Source organism: Mesitornis unicolor, unplaced genomic scaffold (genome assembly GCF_000695765.1).
Source record: "Mesitornis unicolor isolate BGI_N332 unplaced genomic scaffold, ASM69576v1 scaffold9885, whole genome shotgun sequence".
Taxonomy (NCBI): Eukaryota; Metazoa; Chordata; class Aves; order Mesitornithiformes; family Mesitornithidae; genus Mesitornis; species Mesitornis unicolor.
This window is the reverse complement of record NW_010184782.1, coordinates 1-18,129: the sequence shown is the minus strand read 5'-3', so window position 1 is coordinate 18,129 and position 18,129 is coordinate 1. Positions and strand designations below refer to the sequence as shown.

Genomic DNA, 18,129 nt, shown 5'->3' with positions numbered 1-18,129 from the left:
CCCCCTCCCCACCGTGGTCTCACCGCTGTAGGGTACAGGGGGGCTCCTCGCTGGCAGCTGCCGGAGTGGTGCCATTCATTCTCATGGCCAGACCGGTCTAGGTGTTCTTATAAAGGAGAACGGGTCTGTATGTGTGTGTGTAAACCCAAAGTTCAGTAAAAACGGCGTCTCCCAAACCCCCCCCGCCAGCCCCATCTGATTTTAGAGCACTTACCACACTCCTCTATTCGACACATTCACACCGGCGCAGGCCAAGGCCCCGTTGCTGCATCATCTGCATTTCTGCAGAGGCACTGCAGATACCTGCCTGTCATTTTGGATGCCAAGATCATCAAAAAGACTTGCTTCCAAGAAAAAAAAAAACGTCAAATCTGGCAAGCATGCAGGAAAACAAGCAACTTCCACCACACTACCTCCACAGAGGCTTAAGTTATCCAAGGAGACTTACTTGGATACTTCACAACAGTGCCTAAGGAGCCAACTCTTTAGCAAATTCAGATTATCTCTTGTCCTTGTGGGACAGGAGACAAATTCAGAGGCTAAAGCCTGGAAACCCTGATTCTGACTGACAGTCGTGCCCCTTGAGAGGTGGAAGCGGTACCTTTGAGGAGATGTTTCCCAGCAAGTGAAAAGTTGCTGTCACGCAAAGTCGTGCCCAAGGTCGGTGTCCTTCCTTCTCCTTGCAACTTTCAGGCACACTTCAGTACAGGCAGCAGGGTAGGTCAGGTTTTCTGCAAGGTACCTCTGAGAAAGGCGAGATCTGCATTCTGGGGAAAAAAATGTAACATTTTAGTAACGTTTTCAGGTACCTGGCACTGGTAATTGGCAACAGGACCACTTTCAACCATGATAGGAATCCTGAGCAGCCCTTGAAGCCCTGGGCAGAACCTGACACCCAGTGGCTGCTCACCATAACAGTCCAGAGACTTCAAACCATGGCTTCAATTTATATAAGCATCCGTATTTAGGAAGAAAGCTTAGAGAAAAATTACCTTTGCACAAAGCATATCTTTCCAGTTCTTCAAAAAGAAATGAGATCCTGAAAAGACTGCAAAGACTATGACAATTAATTAAAAATACACAGCAAAACATACTTACCACACATTTTTCTTGAAACCCCAAAAGCCTTTCTTGAGTTTACTAGCTTAATGTTCGCCCATTGCAGAGGCTGTATGGCTGTAATCTAAAGCAATTATTTCTCAAAGTAAGATTTACCAGCATGTATTTGTTCCTGAATTTCATACTTTACCCTAGGCAAGATGTTCACAGGACCATAAAATGGGCAAAACCAAACCAGGTACCTACGACATACGGGATTTTCTCTGTGTTGACCTCATTACATCCAGCAGACAGGACTGGAATTGAAATCAGATGTACGCTGCAGATGAATGTTCACGCTCAGTTGTAGTTTTGGGTGAACAAATAAGTCATCCATGATTTTCCTTCACCAGTGCTCTAGATTAAGTTCTCACCTTAAGGCAAATAAATTAACTGCTCGTTGATTGGCATTTTACACCCGATATTAACTTAATTCACAGAAATTTCCATTACCTTTCACAAGAATTTCACAAGTTACCTTTTCTTCTCTGCATCCTATTCTTCCATAAAGGGAATTTCTTAACAGACTGACAGCCAAGAGTTCCCAGGCTTCAGTTTTGACCTCATGTCCATTTGGAAATCCTGGGATCAAGCAGCAGCAGTCACTGAACTGCCGAACTGCTACATTTAAATCCAACCACATACCCCACTACCTCACAAATTAATCAATCAGAGCTAATTCTGCAACTGTTTCCCCATTTGTATTGCTGAGAAAATACCTGCTTTGCAGCCACGGCGTGAGGGTGCGTTCATACAGTGCTTTGTATCTTCAAAGCACTTCACAAATGCCACGTATGATCATCAGCTCTGGCCACGAACATTAACTCTCCTCAGGCCCCCAAGTTATTCTGCAGGATCTTTGAAGACTATTTGATTATCCAATCAGTTCTCCATATGCCAATACTCACGCACCTCGAGTTTGTCACATCAAAAAGAAAGACGGAAAGAATTAATTGTCAGAAAGACAAATAATTACCCATCTCAGAAGTAAACTGGCCATTTGTTACAAGTAATGTGTATGTTCTTAACCATTTATCAGGAGAGCTGCCTTGATCAAAATAAGACAGCCTGCTGGAACCAAGTAAGCCATTTCTTCAGCAAACACCTCGGCTATACTAACACAAGGGCTCATAAGCTTTTTTGTTGGGTACATGGAAGTGGTGGTAGCTTCCAGAACCTTAAATATTAATAATGATTATGGAGCCGGCCTCACTCTTAGCCTGTGCCACTCAAGTGGCTTGCCTACCACAAAGGGTAACAAATAACAGTTTTACTTATAAAATAGTATCGCCTAGAGTTATTTTAGGGAGGAATCCCTTAACCAGGAATGTAATCTCCTATTTTCCCATCAAAAGAAGTGGAAACTTGTTTGAATGAAATGAGTTAAACGTAACATACCTATAATACCTTGAGTCTAAGCATGGCTAAACAGTGAGACAGAGAAATTAAGACTTGTCTCTCCCAATCTGCCAATTTTTATCAATAACAGTAATTTATTTTACTCAAAGCTTTTTGGGGGTTATTTGCTAAGATCCTTGCAGCCACAACTACTAAATGTGAAACTCTCGAGGGCTACACCGCACACCAGATGAGCGCTCGGTTTTATCAAGGCCAATTACGCAAAGGAAAAAGGAGCTGACTTGACAGATCGGGTTTAATGATCGGTGTCAAATGAAGCAGTTCAGCAAAGATCCTCAAAATTTGGAATCCCATTGCAGACGCTGCATCTAGCTGAATGTAACAAATCATCAGATACCCTTCCATCAGTCCAGCGGCAACAGAGGGGTCATTGTGCTTTCATTCCAATCATAATACAGTTCAGCAGAGTCTTTCATAGCTTTTAAGGATCACAGAATGCCTGACATCTGAATTAGACTCCACTCGTAATGAACTGCTTCGTTCTCAAGGAGGAATTGTGTTATTTTCTTGACAGAAAATCTACTTTTTAAACTTGAAGAGCTTAATTACGCAAGGAGATACGGACACAGGTTTCTCTGTGTTTCTTTATTGCATAGTTGCACACTAATTTAACAGTTTAAAATACAGCAGCTAGAAGTTCCTTTACATCGGGTAAAAACTGAGGGAAAAGGCCTATATCCTAGCTGAACAACAGGCATTCCCTGGTACACGCGTAGTCCGCACAGACAATAATTTCAGTAAAATATGGTTAGGCAGAAAACATCCATTAAAATACACAATGTAATAACTGCCACGGTAACAAGATGCACATTAAAAAAAAAAGCCAAGATGTGCCAAGAAATACAAGTTAAGACATTAAAAATTAAAAAGCAAAAACTATTGACTATGAAGTTGAGTGGCAAAATGGACCCTTCCTCCAAACTAAGCCGTGTAGAATTCCAGTACCCTTAAACTCTAAAAGGTCTTAATTTTTGTGAGATCAAAGCAATCCCCATTCCTATAGCTTTCAAAGCCAAAAGACACACTCCTGTCAGACTTGTGGTACAAATACCAATGCAATCCAGAAATGACAGAAGAGAAGACTGCTCAGGTACACCTGGAGGTGTGCACCCAAAGTGCACTGGTGTGAAGGTGCTGGAATGCAGGAATACGGAGCAAACACTCAAATACGCTCAGTGAAGTTGTTCCAACCATGAAGTCACCAAGAATGAGACTTCTGGTAAGCGTGATATTTAACAGAAATACCAACAGGCACTGGGAAGCCAGATCAACATGGATGCAGATCCATGCTCAAAACGCTTCTACTCCCTCTAAAATAAGCTGTCCTCAAGAGTATTTCTAGTACAGTCTTTAATTCCTGGTACTTATTTGCCGCAGGAACGCCTCTCAGTGCTGTATTAAGTAACAGAAGTGAATACTACGCAAGGACAAATACAAACATGTCCCTTTTGTATTGTACCATCTGAAAGAGGAGCCTCAAGATTCCTGTGCAGCCACCTCTCAAAGAGAGTTTAAGTTGTACAAAATCACGATAAATACTAGCTCTAGTCCAACCATCAAGTCAAACTGCTATTCCCCACACACAACTGAGAGAATAAGGCGAAAGAATTCTAACCCATCTCCTCCTTTACACGCGTGTGCAGGTACACGGAGTTATTTTTCTTTTCGCTTTTGCAAAGCCAATGCAGTCATTGTAACATAAGAGTTAAGACAAACCCAAACCCCTTTCTGTTCATTTCCAGCCTAATTTCAAGAACAATCTGCTTTGCGACTGAGATACTGTCTACCTTAGTGAGAGATGCTAGAACACTAACATGTAGATGCAAGACTCAAAAAACAGCAAAAGAACTGTAACAGAAAATCCCTGTAAAGCTTATTTATGTAGCACAGTAATATTTTTTTCCTGTGTTGACCCTGTTTCCAGATATTTGAAATTATCAGTGCTGAAATCAAAACTCATTATGTCAGTATATTTAGATATGATTTTATCTAAATATGTGTGGAGTATAGCTTATTAATGGTATGGCTGGATAATGCATTTATCCTCTAACAAAACTTCCATGACAATACTTTTAACAAGGAAATCTCTATGAGAATTTTAAGTAGATCACTGAAAAGAGAATATTCAGCATCATGTCTGATGGATGCATGGTGGTGAGCATGTCAAAGAGATTCATGCAAACAGGAGGTAAGTTTAATCAGTGGAGCAAACCTAACCCATGAGAACTTAGCTGGGTACGAGCATACTACAGCGTTATTCATCTGTAGATTAAACATTTACACCATAGTAGTTCAGGAATAAAATATGTGGTTTGTATTTGCATATGCTAGGAAAGCTCTATTAACTGAGACAAGCTCAGTGGAGCAGAGGTACACAAAAACCTGGTGAACATTACCAAGGCAACTAAGAAACTTTGAGCAATTGCATGAAGCCTTTTACAAGACCCATTTATATACAATATGGATATTGATGCAGTCTGCCTATAGCTAGCTTAGTGCTGCTGAGTCACCTGTGTTTTTAAATGTGAAGGCAACATTAAGATGTCTTTATATTACAGTTTTTCCTAACTGCTAATAACGAGTAGCAAAAATCTCCAAGACAGACAAGATAATACACCAGTTGTGAATCACTGCTGTCTCCTCGGAAAAGCATTGCAAGAACAGCATTGAATGAAAACCTCAAGCTCAGCAGTGACTGGATCTTGTACATTCAGGCAGAAAGTAAAAGAATTCTTCTCCTGTTGCCAGAACCATAGAAATCCCTTTCAAAATTATCTTGGAAATGTCATTCTCTGGCAAAACCATCACTGATGTGGTTCTGCAGACCAGAAATTAAGTAAAACATCTGGCTGATGATGCCAAAACCTATATATTTCAACTGAGAGGGTACAGTTCAACCAAGCTGGTGTAGATGCTATAGTTTTACAGAGTTTAATGAAGATGGTAAGGTTCAACTGAGCAGTAAGGGCTTGGGAGAGGTAATGACACTGAGAATATACACACTACCAAGTTGAATATACTGCATAGTAAAGATAAGTATACTACACTGGGAGAAAAGAGAGATTTTTGTACATTTACCACATAGAATCACTCTAAGGTTATGTGGCCACATTTCAAATTGTCAAGGGAAAAGGCACAACACAGCAACAGCCTGAGGTTGAGCTATTAAGGAAGCAAAGGCAGGACCTGGGCACTTAATTGGTTAAAAAACAATATTCAAAAGCCTTAGAATCATCCGGGTCACACTAAAAAGTGTTAAAGTGCATTAAACTGACACCAAGACTTTAAAAAAAGGAGTATTGATTCTCAAGCTGTGAATTTAGCGCTGACAAGCTGGTGTCCTGCCATCACTTGTGCTGAATCCCATCAGCAACCAGTGACTGCTACTGGCCAAAGCAGACAGAGTAACATCTGTTCTCCACGAGGACTCCTCAATCAATGAAGATCCCATTGTGAGTTTACAGACCTGCTCCTCATCAGAGAATCCGACCATATATCTGGTACATGAATTTCACACTGTTAAATACAGTCAAGCGTAAAAAGGCAGCGAGAAAGGTGCTTGAGAGAAAATTATGGCTAGTAATGGCATGCTTCAGAGGTAGATAATTCTTGTGGCAAATGGACCGTAACTCTGGGATAAGGCTCCACAGCTGGCAGATACACAACAATTTTGTCTGGTCCACAAAGAAAGTTCAACTACCACTTAACTTCGTTTCCATAAGGTGCGATAAATACAATCTGGTCCCCAGTTGTCATGAAGCTAATTCTAATAATTCTTTTTATAAGAAAAATACATCTTAAGACAAAACTTTGAAGGGACTGAATTGGTGCCCTATGAGTAACTGAAAAAACCACAACCCAACTTCAAAGTTTCTGAATGCTCCATTTTATCCATGTGCTTTCCTAGCACGGGATTACGTTTCAGATTTTTATTATTATTATTACTATTATTTTCCCCCAAATCCCATTGGGAGGGTCAGCTGGAGGTTATCTAATTTTGCTTTTTTTTTGATGTGATCGATTCCCTGGGATCAGTTGGACATTTTTGCCTAATTTGCTGTTCTTGCCAGTCTTGAGATACTGGTGATTTCTCTCTTCTCCTGACACGTTATTAATACAGAAAAGTAAAAGCTGCCAAAGCAAAAAGCTTCTACATTTGTTACAAGGTCTTAGAAACTCTTCTGGCTTGTGGTGTAGATAACGTGAACATTCTGCAGCATCCAGATCAAACATGGATCACGCAGTCAACAGAATGGAAAGAGGTTACATTCTGTAATTTTTTCCTTCTCCTCTTGTCATCCTAAGCACCAAGGAAAAAGGAAGAAGGTAAAGTGTCTCTGTACACATCACTAAAGATAGGTCTCGTCCCAAACCTCTGAAACAATTTCACAAAATGACCTGATCAGTATTAATACTTTTCACTTCTTCACACTTCCTGCTTGCTAACATGTTTTCAGTTGGGATTATTAATCCATGCAAGTCACTGAAAGAACATTTGAAGAGACACAGAACAATTCAGAAGAGAGGCAGCACAGGAGATCTTTTGCCCTTATTTTTCCTCTCACTGTCAAAATAATTCCTTACTGATCCCTGCTTTAAAACAAGTCAATTTTTTTAATGGTTAACCTTATTTACTTCTTAAAAATGGAAAACTAAAAAACCCCACAGCTTCTCTACAGAAGATCGAATGGCGCTTAGCAGAACTGAAACTGTATGACACACACACACTGCAGAAAAAGGAAAAATAATTAAAGAATAGCATCAGCTATATCCAGGTACCGCAGTTTGGACGTTTCATGGCCATCTATGGCCTGACCTGCTCAGCGTGGTCCTGGGGCTGTACTTCAGCATCCAAGAGATGTCTGCTTTGGAAGGATGAGCGGACGGTTCGGTTCATTAATGGCTGAAGAGGACGAAAGTTGTCCACCATTCTCTTCTCTTCTTCACCATCTGAAGTGAAGAGCAGCATCCGAAATGCCTCCAGCTGAGAATGAGAAATGTCAAATTTTGTGACCTTACTAACTGGAGAATTAGTGGAGTTAATGACAAAACACAATCATTCATGCTTGGAAAAAAAACCCAGTAAGATCAAAGTACTATTAGATTTGCATTCTGAGACAGTTTAGCATGAATTTCTGGCACTTCTTTGTCACCTGCTGGTAAAGATTACACCATCAGCCATATCAAGGCAGAAAATGAATTGTCAGTCATCTGCCATCTTTAGGGGAACTAAATCTCAAATGTGACATATCTGAGACAGAACTGATTCCCATTCAAACACTAGAACAGATGCGATCTTTAAATAAGTCTCTCCAACCTCCTTCACTTACACCCTTCCTGGATCTGTTATCTTATACAGACAGGAATATGCTGGCACCCAGCAAAGAGGGAACCTCAACAAGCAACAGGCTACAGAGTTGTTGCTGTCAGTGGTTTGTAACTGGGGATTAAAATAAAGCGTGCAGCAGATCAGCTTGTAATGCTCACAAGGGCATTACAATGTTAAGTAAATGATAAGCCTTTCTATGGCATAAAAGAGTAAGAATGAAGAAAAGCAAGAGGACAAAAAAGTATAAAAAATTTCACTTGAAAAGAATGACACGTTACACATTTGGTTCTCTGCTCTGTTAACAGTCTTCAGTTCTTCCCATCTTGTTCCCTTACATAAACTAAAACATTAAGATCACTAACATGCCTGTTCTTCAGAGTCAGTGTTTCTTTGGACCATGGCTTTCTAGACTGACTAGCTCCATGCAAAAGTTGCACCTAAAAACAAAAAGACCCAGTATTTTGCCTGAAGTCATTGGAATTACAGTTCATTATTAATCAAAGCCTCAAAAAACAGGGACAATGCACAGAAATTTCAGTGCCTCTTAAACCATGGAAATAATGGTAGGTTTTTTTGTTGTTGTTCATTTTTACTTGCTTTGCAATGATCTCTGAGATTTGTTTTATCCTGTAATTGCTCTCAAAGTGCTCCACTTCAAATTGACACAAAAATCCTGAACACTTCCAACAAAAACCACAACCATAGTACAATTCCAGTGAGTCATCCTGTAATTGCTCTCAAAGTGCTCCACTTCGAATAGACACAAAAATCCTGAAAACTTCCAACAAAAACCATAACCATAGTACAATTCCAATGAGTGCTCCTGATCACTTTCTACTTGTCCCTACATGTACCAAGGAATAACATCACATTGAAACACCAAGAACTAAAATTAAAAGCAGTAGAGGGCATATGGTGACAAGTGTGGGTTGGTGCCAGACCACAAACTCCTCCACTTGAAATAACTTCTGTAATACAAACAGTTGCTGAAACCTTTGTTTGTTTGTCCTTTTTAAAGGGGGATTTTAAAAAAGGGAATTCAAGAACAGCACAGCCAAATACAGAGATAAAAACTCTACTGGAGAGCTGGAGAAGCATCTTTAACTGCCTACTGAAGAGTTCTTAAGTCTTCCAGAATTTTTCAGGATACCCCCCCGAACAAAAACAGAGTGTGAAGCAGTCACTGTGAATACACAGAGAATTTATTGGTAAGCAACTACGTCTGTGCATCTTCCTCTGCATGGCAGCAGCCAAACAGGTATGGTTTGATTTGAAATGTAAGCATGAGATTTACCTGATTCTCATCCACCTCTATTGGCTTCTTCTTAATAATCCACGTGACCGATTCGGTAAGTGGAGGAGTAGTCAAAGAGCCCGCGTAGGTCCAATAATCAGGGCACGAAGGTATCAAACAGGAGGGATCAAAGACATCAAACTCGATAACAGTGTCCTAAATCCCAGAAAGAATTTCTTTTTTAAAACTGCATTTTGAAAAAAGCCCAACAGATTTAAAAATATCTTAGCAATGAAATCAACTACTGTATGTGTTACATATGCATATGCAGAGTTAGGTATTGTGAATATTGAGCTACATAAAACAATTAAAAACCCCATAAGGTGGGTTTGAAGCATAAGAAACAGCTGGTGCTTACACAAAATTTAAGTATTTCTGTTGTCCGCACAAGCCATTAGGAATTCAGTGCAGAAGAAACAAAGAGTGCAAAGGTGCAACAGACAATGTCTTTGTGGAAGCTAGAAGCCAACAGGAAAAAGAAAGAATAAATGGTACAGTAAGTTGAGGTAGTTCTGCCAGATATACTTAACAGACTGCAAACAAGTGCTTTTACTTTTCATGATGTGATTTAAGGCAGCAGGGAGAGGGAAGAGGACTAAATTCTTCTTTAAATCATATCAAGTATTTATGTCTCCAGAATGTGCACTCACACAAGTGAGATACCAGACAGCACACAGGAGCTTCAGAGCCCGTGATTTCTTGCACAGGCATTTTACTCCTGGGGTGTTTCCAGGATATACTGGCAACGCAGGAAAGGAAAATCCTGTTTTTCCTCATATAGACTTCACCGATTTCCCCACCAAGAAGGAGAAATATTACAGTGAAGAATTTTTCAAAACCAGGGAATTCTAGATGGGAGCTTCTACACATCATGTGAGAGAGGAAGGTGCAAGGCCATCAGAATCGGGTCTTTTTGGCACTGAACTGACTTGTCTGGCATTTATCTAGCAGCATTTTCACTGCACTGCCATAAATATTGGTAATAAATAATGGCACAGCAACTTCAACTGGATGGTGCTTACAAGCCAGCCAAATTCTTGATGTGTTTTTTGTGTGTCCTTTCCAAAAGGAACAGGCACCTGGAGGAGCGTGAGCTGCTCATGAACACTGTCAGACGCAGCACTCCCTCTCCTGGCAGAAGTCAGAAATCAGCTGTGAAGAAATTCCCCTTCCTAGTGGGAATTTACAGTGTTGATTAAAAAAAAAAAGGCAAAAACTAATCTCCTCCTCAAAGATCAAAGTCAGAAAGGAAGAGGACGTTAATTAGTGTTTTGCTACTCTCATAGTATTCTTTATGTTGAATGACTGCATTAGCTATGCTGAGTGATGACTGGTAGGACACTTAAAAATACTTACCTTGTGTTTAACCGCTGGCAAGGCATCCACCAGGGTCTGCAGCCCTTCGTGCTGTGCTCCTAGCTGCAGAAAACAGGTAGGAGTTAGAGAATCATGAAGCTGAAATTCCATATATCTACCTTAATCAGTATTTTTTTGAAAATTACAACAACAAAATTCTAGAGGTATTTTGTCCTAAGTTGGTTTTAACAAAATGAAAAGAAAAAGGCATCATTGCAGCTTGTTAGCCAAAGTGAATTTACCTTTAAAAACACTCCAATAACAGCCAAGCCGTTACCTTCCATTACAGCTTCTTCAAAAGTTGGGTACTCAACGGCATTCCAGTGTACTAAATGCAACTGAGACAGAAATGAATGAGAAATCAACACATGCACAGAGCACAGCAATGATGTGAAGAAACTTGACTACCTTTGGCCCTTGGCAATTTGAGACACTGCAGAGAGCTACCTCAGAAATCACACCCCCACAGAAAAGAGGACCAAAATATGATTGGAAAATAATGCCACTTCCCTTCTTATTTTTTGCTTTTTTAGTAAACAATAGCCAAAGATCCATCAACTGCACTTCACACATATTAAAGGGATTTTGTGCATGGGAGGCTGATTACAGGAATGCCAGTTAAAGGCACAAAAAAGCTTTGTATGCTTTGAACTGATGGACTCCTTCATCTCTTAACAGGAAGAACAGAGCACGACGTTCTGCTAAGGAACATTCTCCTGCACAGAACATGAGCTTCCTCTGCACTGCCTATGGTCCAACACAAGCATTCCACTGAGGGGACTTGTGTGTCAAATATATTGCCAGCACCAGGCCCAAAACTTAGTCATGCACTCTTGCTGTTAATAAATATCTTGCCAAGCTGACAGGCATCCTTATAAACACATTAACAGGAGATCAACTTCTTCTCAAAAATAAGCAATAATAACTTCTCAAATTCTCCATCTTTGACATATAACTATGTTTATAGCTGTCATACTTTCCTCTCTGAGCAACTTAATCTGTGTTTTTCCCATCCTTTTTTATTTACTCTTTCTGCTTTAGTTGCTACTTAATCACAAAAGTTTCGCTACTTCAATAATTGCTTAAAAGTTGAAAACAGAAAATAAAGTCATCATGATAACCACTATGTTACCATAGCACTCTGCTGCACGTTATTGTAATGACTTTAAGAAACACACACAAAATTGTTGATAACTGGAATAAACTTTCTAACATTAGCCAATGCTCTGGGGTCACATACACAAGATGATTATTGTATACAAAGTAAGCAGGACCAGGCTTCTTGAGTTACAGGTATGGGTGTGAGAATTAAATAACCTTCAGTTTTCTCTTTAAATACTTTTCAAAGAGTATTTAGTATGTGCTTTGTTTCTCTGCAAGCATTTAGTAATAAACAAAGTGATTTTAAAGCAGTAAGGATAGGGAGATTTAGAGGTCTACTAGAGACAGCAGCTGCATTCACCCTGCTCTCAAGAAAACAGATTCTACACCTCATGTGAACCCTAAAGCACTTAAATTTTTTTAATTTATATTTGAGCTTGCACATTTCCATTAGTATTTGCTGTCCTCCTGATCTGCACCACATTAGTACCATTCATTAAGACCTGATCGTGCCCTCAGTCTCACCCTTTTCCCCTTTAAAAGGGCGAAGGACGAGCAGCGTTGTACCACTCCAGGCAGACAGAGCTGGAATAGCAATGACACTCTGCTGCCTGCCATTGGCTTGTCCAGCAGCTGCCCCCGGGGACATTCAGGGAGAAGAAAATTTTAAGACTGCTCTCCAGAAAACACAGCGGATATGAACTTACTATTAATAAGGTAGAAGAGCTGTGGCACCTACCAGGTCTGATCCTTAACAGTAAGCTGCAATTCCTCAAATTGGGAGTTTTCTAGCATGCAGCATAGTCACAGCCAGCCTGACACCCAGCCTCCAGCCCCCACAGGTATTTGCATCGTTCAGCATTTTATCTCATACCTCTGCTGGGTAAAATTTACTGTTGACCGTGTGCTCTGAACCCCACTCATTTATAGCTCCCCAGTGGAAGTGGAACTGCTTTAGCCTGTATTGGTTTTCCAAGGGACCTCCAACGATTACTAAAAAAAAAAAACCAAACCAAACCAAGACACACGTATTAATAAACATATTTTATGATTGTCCAGACAAGTAACACAGCAGTATCTTCCTTGAAATAACTTTGTGCACGGAAGAAATCTGCTGGAGTAACTATTTCACTGAAATAGTCCCCTATTGCTTGGCTACTTTTACAATATACTTTGCTATGACAAAATTGTTCAAGCAAACACATCACTGTTTCTCTCTGCAGTCTGAATCAGTTACATCAAATTGCAGATGATAAGCTAAATAGTCTCCTCATCCATCCCCACTCAAGGGAATTTGTTTTCCAATGCACATCAGGTTTGGCAGAGTCCTGGTGGTTACATTACGTTCTATGCTTTTCTCTTTGAGCAGCCATATGAGAACTGCCTTACCAGAAGAAACATGTATGAATCTATTAAATGACATCCCCGTGAAGCCTCAGTATCTATGGAAAATATTGACATTCCTCATGACAATACAAGACTTTAAAAATCCAATTTTGCCAGAAAAATCAGTACATTCTGCTGTTTTTTCAAGTTACAAAAATCCAAACATGCGATTCTGCTTCAACCACATAATCAATGTCAAAAGATTTCCTGCACAGCCAGAAATATGCTAATACTGCACCTACTGTCAACTGTTCAAGCTACACTCCACAAAACATCAAAAATTCAGTCTGCCTACGGGCAAGATTCTGAGTTTCTGGATGCTTTAATGCACTTTTTAGCCATGAGTAAAGGTAAACATTCAGACTGCTCTCCTGATTTCAGCGTTTTTTCCTCTCATCAGTTTCCAAAGACATGAATTAAAAAGTCTATGTCTAGTTTTCTGTGTACTGTTGAGTTTTACTCATTTCCTCCTAATTGTACCAGAAACATCCTGCAAAGTCTTCTTGCTAGTCATGACATCACAGCATCTGGTAAATTAGAGACCGTAATTAGTTCCAAAGGGCTAACAACAAACATGGAGCTGTAGAGACCCATTTGCTGCTTCTACTGTACATCATGGTTAAATTTTATAGCAACCCACTGTCTGAAGGACATAATCCCAACTCTGATTTGGAAAAGAAGTTAAACACTTTAAAGCTAAGGAGAAAACAATGAGAGGCATTAAGAGCTTTTCTTGTCTTTTTTTTGTTGTTTTTCCTGAAAGCCAGCCAGTGGTTTTGAAATGCTAACTAGATAGACCTGCTTGTGATAAAAGAGTAAACTGAAACAAGCTATGCAAATTGACTTTTAATTAATTTCATCCACTGCTGCTGACCTCTTAGCATAAATGCCATACTGACCATCACTAAAAAAAGTCATGATGGTGAAAGACAGCTTTCAGGGATGGGATGAAGACGCAGCCCACACTGCCAAGTCTTTCAGAATTAAAGTTTCCATGCTCTAACACCTTCTATTCCTGATTATGTAGTGATGCAAACCTACAGGAGACTAAATTCATGTCAGTAATCACATTCACATGAATGTTTATGAGTAAAGTTACGCACAGGCACACACATGTAGCAAATCAGGTTTCTATACTGGACTCTAGAAAGTGACAGGAAACAAAGAGAAACTCACAGTCCCTTTACGAGCATTTATTCCATTTCATTTCCTCTCAGTTCACCGGTCTTGATAATTTCCAAACAAAACAAAACAGAACTTTAAAGGAACTCTAACAACAAGAAGGACCAAGAATCCCAACAGCTTTTTACTGCAGCCCTGGTTCTGTTTCAGCCTCATTTCCTTGCAGCAGGTGGCATTCACACACACAGGACCACATTCTGTACATACCTTCCCCACACCCTCTTTCTTCTTCAGCCTCCTGCTCTGCTCATAAGCAAACACCCCATGGCAGCACTACCTTCATCTTTTCAGGAGTTGGGCATTTTTGTCTATCCTGGATGCACGTTTCTTTTTGTCTCTTTCATCTTCTGTTTCAATTTTGTAGCTTTTTTTTGTTTGTTTGTTTATTCATAAGCTTCCTTCTCTGGATTTCTAGCATTGTTAGACAGAAGCTGGCAGGAAGAAAAATCAGAAATAGCAACAGTAAAGAGAGAAAGGTGGAGGAGAGAGGCAGGCACTTGAAAATCTGGCCATTTACACGGCAACACCCCACGATCTGTTGTTTCTCTGTCATTTTGGAGTCCTGTCACTGATCGTTCAATGCCATCCTCACCCTTCATTGACTTTAATTCATTTGAGAAAGATGATGATGATGAAAAGGCAACCATGCAGGAAGAGGCAGCAAGAATGCTCACACTTAAAGATTTATCTCAAGTGTTCAGTCTTACAGATGGAGCGGATCTTTCAGAGCTGTGATGTGCTCTGAATATCCAGCCTCTGCAAGGCTAGCACCTCTCTAATTGACAGTCCCAAGGATTCCTCTGTGTCACAAAAACTGTCCTTGCGTATTGAAATATCGCACATTTCTTAACCTTCTACAGGCAATTTCCTTCCTTCACATCAATTCTTGCAGAAAAAAAAGGCTTTGTTATCCATCAAACTGCAAACCATTACACTTGACAGGAACACATCCTCAACAGATAGCAGGATGTGGCTGTATAAAGCAAAAGACTGATAAATTAAAAGCAAAACTGATCTGAAGTTAGTAAGTTAAAACCATTGATGAGCTAACAAGTGATGTCTCGGGCTCTCCTCTAACCCCAGCTAACGCAATAGCAGTTTAAAAGAGAAGGGCACTACTTGGTTTCTTCATTTCATATCAGAGCACTCGAATGAAGAAAGGCAAGAATATTCCCTGGTTCAAAACTAATACTCTGGTGAATAGCTATAAGCGAAACCAAGAAAACCCCACACCCAAAGCTCCTGAATGGCATTCCACCACCACCACCATTTTTGCTGCATTGTTTTTTCAGCCTCTTTCCAAACATCAACCAAAAATACCGGTACCTCAGAGACAAAGCACTTGTTTAGTAGCATGGTAAAAGCTTCCTTCCCAAAAGCATTACTAAATCCTTTACGAAGTTCTAGCACCTCTCATGGTAAGTAGTCACCTTCAACCTAAATAACTCTGATCAAACGGGTTCGAACTTGCCCAGGGTCCCTCAGCTTTTCTCTCCCGAACAAGCTGAGTAATCGACCTGAATCATGTGCTTCACAACATCCCTGACCAACTGCTACCAGTCCACCCACCTTTACGAAATACCTTCTTTACACATAGAGCAATATCCTTCAGTGAAGCCAACTTTTAAAAGGAACAATGGACAGAAAATCTGGAATTTGGTAGCAAAATCTTGATTTTTTAAGTTACTTGACTCTATTGAGCATTTAAGAAAAGGTTTAGCTCCTCAGGTCAGAGTGCTTATTCACGTTAAATTGTTGGAATGCATAATTGGATTTTGCACACACAGACTCCTGCTTGCACTAAAACAACAGGAACACACACACCTGCTCCCTGTGGTAGCAGCTCGGTATTATTTAATTCTCCAAAAGCTTATCGAGATAAGTATGTATGCTTTCCAACTGAAAGTAATTTTGCTGCTGATTATTTCAAATGCATTAAATATATCTGTTAACACCACGAAAGAGATAAGTGGCAGATTACCTTATTAAAGTGTAATGATGGAATCTCATTTAAAATTAAGTAGATACAGAGATATATGACTGAAGATTGACTCAGGCAGACAAAGCTGTGATATTGCAAGACCTAATCAAAAGGCAGGGCATTAAGGCTTGTGCACTAATTTTCAACCTACAACAGAGGGTCTGTGCACAATGTCCACGGTAATAAATACATAGTAAAGGTGAGAACTTCTACATCACAATTCCCATCACTGTAAGTCCACATTTAGCTAAAGCATTTTTCTACTGTACATTCATTTTCAACTTCTGTGTTGTTATTGAACTGAGGTATTACAGCATGCAAGTATTTCTCCCCTCTAAGCATTAATAAGACATTACACAGATTTTTCTGAGTTTTGCTTACTTGATCTATCAGTAGAATCATCAAACTCAACCAGGAACGAATATCCATTGTTCCAGATGTGAAGACACGTCGTTGGGTCGTAGCTGATTTTCAGAGGCTTCAGAAAGGGGTCATAAATGCTGTCTCTCCACTGGATATTGATAGGAGACTGTCGGGTGCCCCCAGGAATTGTAATTGGACTTTGCCAAAGTGGATGCACTGGAAGATGATGAAGAGAGTCAAGCTCTAACGCACGACACAGAACTTCCAGTTGAATACTTCAGAACTTTTTGGCAAGAGAAGATGCTTTGGCATATTGGCTGCAAAAGCTAATTCAAGTCAGCTGATGCACAGGAAAGTAAAAAAAATAATAATACATTCCAGTTGCATGACTCAGGGCTACACAGGGAAGTGCAGCAATTTGACTTACAACTGTGCTGGTACCTTTCTGCATTTGCAAAATGCTCCTCAAAGAAATTCTGGCCCCTTATTAGTCAGAAAATTGTTTTATTTTTATTGCCAGATGATTTTATGGTGGCTTTCGTTTTACAGCTTTGCCAAGAGTCTCACCACACCACGTCAGCTCTCCATACACACCAGGACCATCAACTGACGTCAGATTGCACCAGACACAGGATAACTCCCACTACAAGGCAAAAATATTCTCTTGACGGTGCCAGTCTTCCGCCTACGTGTGCTCAGGGGTTACACCACTGTGTATTGCTCCTCAAACACCCATAGCAACATTGACCAAGACAACTTCATGCAGCTGGGGACCTACAGCTGATCCCCACACCTGTAAAATCCTAAATTACCAATTTTGGGGGCAGCTTGGGTACCTCAAACTGGCACAAACAGGGCAGATAAAGACAAATACAGTTTCCACAGGATTTTATTCTGTTTAAAACCAGAACTGAGACCTGCATGGACTTGGGGAGTACTTGTTCATCTGTTGTCCCCGACATCAGCAACTCACAGACAAAGGTTGTTTGTGCTTTGTCCATCCACTGAACCCAAAACTGAGGGGCTCTGAAGCACTGTGTTACCAGCTACTTCATTAGATACAAATGCTTGTGGTCTTTCATAAGGTGAAAGAAAAAATAAATGTAAATCCTTTAACAAACCACTCGAGTGCTTGGCTAAACAATCTTCCCCCTCGGTTCCCTCAGCAAGGAGCAAACTTTATCAGCCTGCACAAGATCACCTCACACAGGTAACGCAGAGGCAGGCGTGCAAAATATTCTCCAAAAGTGCCACCGCTCTCTTATTGTTAGTGCCATTTCCTGATGTTTCAGTGGAGGAAGTGTCATGGACAAAACCAGGCTGAACTTGGCATCCCCGCCTCCTCTACACAAACTTTGGAGGCACCAGCAGTCCCCTCGGCCTGGGGGGTGCGGGAAGCGATGGAGGGGCATGGGCGTCGACCGTGCCGAGGCTCCTCAGCCGGGCACTGGGCGGGCTGGGGGACGATGAAGCAGCCGGGTGGGGAGAGCGAGAGGGGCGAGGGGCTTAGACCTGCTCTCCTCAGGCGGCGGGAACTGCTCGCTTCGAGGGATAAGGAGCAGCCCCAGCCTGAGGGAGCGCGTCCCCGGGCGGCCCCCCTGAGGGACGCGGGGCTCCCCC

The 18,129-nt window shown here is 40.8% G+C and overlaps 1 protein-coding gene across 1 annotated transcript; it reads right to left on the bottom strand.

The window, feature by feature from the left end:
- Window positions 1-7,321: 7,321 nt before the first annotated feature.
- LOC104534076 (carbonic anhydrase 5B, mitochondrial-like) lies at window positions 7,322-16,725 on the bottom strand (the record flags this gene model as incomplete). The annotated part of the gene is made up of 6 exons (XM_010184592.1): window positions 7,322-7,501; window positions 9,141-9,296; window positions 10,497-10,559; window positions 10,739-10,834; window positions 12,472-12,590; window positions 16,528-16,725. Coding segments are annotated over 6 exons (812 nt in total), but the record flags the coding sequence as incomplete, so codon positions are not given.
- Window positions 16,726-18,129: the final 1,404 nt, after the last annotated feature.